The sequence below is a fragment of the Gavialis gangeticus genome, unplaced genomic scaffold (assembly GCF_001723915.1).
Source record: "Gavialis gangeticus isolate Ggan-Ray unplaced genomic scaffold, GavGan_comp1, whole genome shotgun sequence".
Classification (NCBI taxonomy): Eukaryota; Metazoa; Chordata; order Crocodylia; family Gavialidae; genus Gavialis; species Gavialis gangeticus.
The window spans coordinates 41,951,012-41,953,734 of NW_017728994.1; the positions used below are offsets into that span (position 1 = coordinate 41,951,012).

The 2,723-nt window shown below is 39.7% G+C and overlaps 1 protein-coding gene across 1 annotated transcript in view; it reads right to left on the bottom strand.

Annotated features, from left to right (window-relative positions):
• The window catches only part of BLNK (B-cell linker), a 201,804-nt gene that overhangs the window by 76,259 nt on the left and 122,822 nt on the right, over positions 1-2,723 (bottom strand). The window contains exon 5 of the mRNA XM_019502659.1: positions 1,924-1,989. Within this exon, the coding sequence (XP_019358204.1) occupies positions 1,924-1,989 (66 nt within the window). The remainder of the gene's footprint in view (positions 1-1,923; positions 1,990-2,723) is intronic.

Genomic DNA, 2,723 nt, shown 5'->3' on the forward strand with positions numbered 1-2,723 from the left:
TGCTCAAACTGTTCTTCCACAGACAGGCTCACTATGTCTATAAACTGGTTGAAAAATTCAAGTTTGAACATGACTCCTGGATTGTTAACTGTTTCAAATTCACATTCATAGCTGCATTGACACTTTATGATGAACGCTTGGGGCTAGTTTAAACATTAGATCAACACCAAGATTATCCAATTATCCTGTTTTATCCTTTGCTTTGCTTTGCTTCAGGAAATTGAAAGAATTGAAATGACTTAGGCTACTTTTCATGTTGCATGATAATCTGAGACACGTGCTTTCAATCATTCAAATGCTAGGGATAATTTTGGATTCAAGTCAAAGACCTTGCAACATAAACAGAAAACATTGTCAGTGGACTCTGAGTACAGCAGCCAGCTACCCTTCAGAACTGTTGTTTTCAAGGTTTTCATATAAAAAAAATCATAGAAAAAATGGGAATTCTGCCCATCCACAGGAAAATGCATGCCTTTTTTTTTACTCTTAGTGGATCATTGGTCAGTAGCAGATCTAATATTTTGCGGGTTAGATTGGGCTATAAAGCAGGATCAGAAATGTCATTGCCAATGACTATAATGGGAATAATTTCATACTATGACTAGTGGCATTATCATTATTCTGTGCCTGATGAAGAATTTCCATTTCATTTTGGGTCTCTTTGTTTCTCTTGCAATGATACTTGGAAGTTGAATTGTGGATCATCTATGCATTTTTCATCTGATGTCTCCTCTGTGACTGTCTTGCTACTACAGCAGTCTGTTGTTAACAGATTTCAAGTATTTTTTCATCGCATGTGCATCTTTTTGTTTCCTGTCCTGCACCCCTGACATCCTCTGTAGGTACTTGTGACATTTTCTTTCCTTCTAAGTTTTGTGGCTGGTAAAAATAAAAGTAGTATCCTGGCACATGCTTGGACACCCAAAACAAATGCCCCAGCTCTGGCTTTCCTCCTGCTGCTGCACCCTGCCCCTGTGGGGGGAGGGGGTGCAGCTCTGGTATATATTACAGGAGAGTATTTTTATGAAACAAGGATGTAGTAATACTGGGGTTTACGTGTGTGTGTGTGTGTGTGTGTGTGTGACATCAGCATTTATGCAGCTCTTCAGTTTTGTACTCCGGTAAATTGGCAGCAGTGGTGATCCCTCATGGTCAAGGATGATCACTCCCATGGGTCAGGATAGTATGTTACTGCAATAAGTACATTGGGCTAGGAATCTGGTTTTAGTTTTCTGAGTTTTAAAAAAATCTGTTGTAATGGAATGGAAACTTGTGAGAACTAAACATTGAAGTTTGAGTTCTAAATATTATGGCTGTTTAGTGGAGATCCTGGTTTTCTCTGATTAAAAATATCCAAACCTCTGCCCTCTCCAAAATCCACATTTTTCCATGATTAAAACAAAACACCACTATATATCCTTTTAAAAATATTTTTTTATATTTTATCTGATTTTTTTTTTAATCAGAAAATTTTGGATTTTTCTTTATCAGAGAAAACCAAGATCCCTGCTGATTAGCTGCCTGAAGCTGGAGTTCAGATTAGAAATCCAAATTAAATCACAGTAGATACCCATATTTAGGTGTAAGGGGAAGGGGATACATAAATGCCACTGAAATTACTTTCTCAAAGAATACATTGAATTATCTCCCACTCCCCACACCTTTTACATGGATATTTTTGAATTGATCCATCACTAAATATACAATACTTTTGGGGTACAATTCTGCAGTCACTGGCTGTGGGATACCTGTTAATACTAATGACACTCTTGAATGCGGATAGGTTCTGGAATATTACCTTCTCAGATGTTAGTATATGCATCTATCAACTGTAATGTATTATTATTTTTTTGAGTGGCCACACATTATTGGAGATGTTCTAGAAATTCTTATTGCTATATTGACAAAAATATTATAACTTACTTTTTGAACTTGCTCATTATTCCTGTTTCATTTTTCTTGATATCATGGACCATCTTTTGAAGTTTCCTATAAGAAATAGAAGGAAACCATATGAATATTGCATGATATGGTTGATCAGATGATGAACAAAAGTATACATCGAATATTGAGGATTATTCTCCTTCCAATATAACTTGAATTTAAACACTCTTAGTGCTTGCTCACTAAATTGTTGACTTGTTACTTGTGTGTATAGTTTCTCCCTTTTGACATTTTGTGAAAGGTTTATCTTTTCACTTGGTCTGGTTTGGTGCATATTAAGCAGTGCATTCAAAGCACGTTGAGAGGACTGTGGCAGCCAACAAGCAACAAGGATGTTGCTTGGGTTAAAGTGAAATATTCTACTCCATAAGGAAACATTTTAGAATGGGATTTACAATTTCCTGCCACTACTGTGGTAGTGCTTTTTGGTTTCTAATTAACACAAATGGTTTAGACCAGGGGTTGTCAACCACGGGTATGCGGACTGGTCCAAGGGGCACGCATGGGTGGACGGGGATGAAGCGCTGCTGCCTCCCAGGAGCAGGGCTGGGGCAGGGTGAGGGCAGCGGTGCTCCTCTGTGGATCGGGAAAGCTTGCACATAGCTGAAGTCATGCACCAACACAGTGAGCTTCCCTGCCCTGCAGAAGGGTGCTGCTGCCCTCACCCCAGCCCAGTGAGCTTCTGTGAGGCAGCAGCACTCCATCCCCACCTCCCTGCTAAGCGTCTGGCCGCACCCCCCTCCCCCCGCTTGGCATCCAGCTGTGTGCTATCCCCGCCC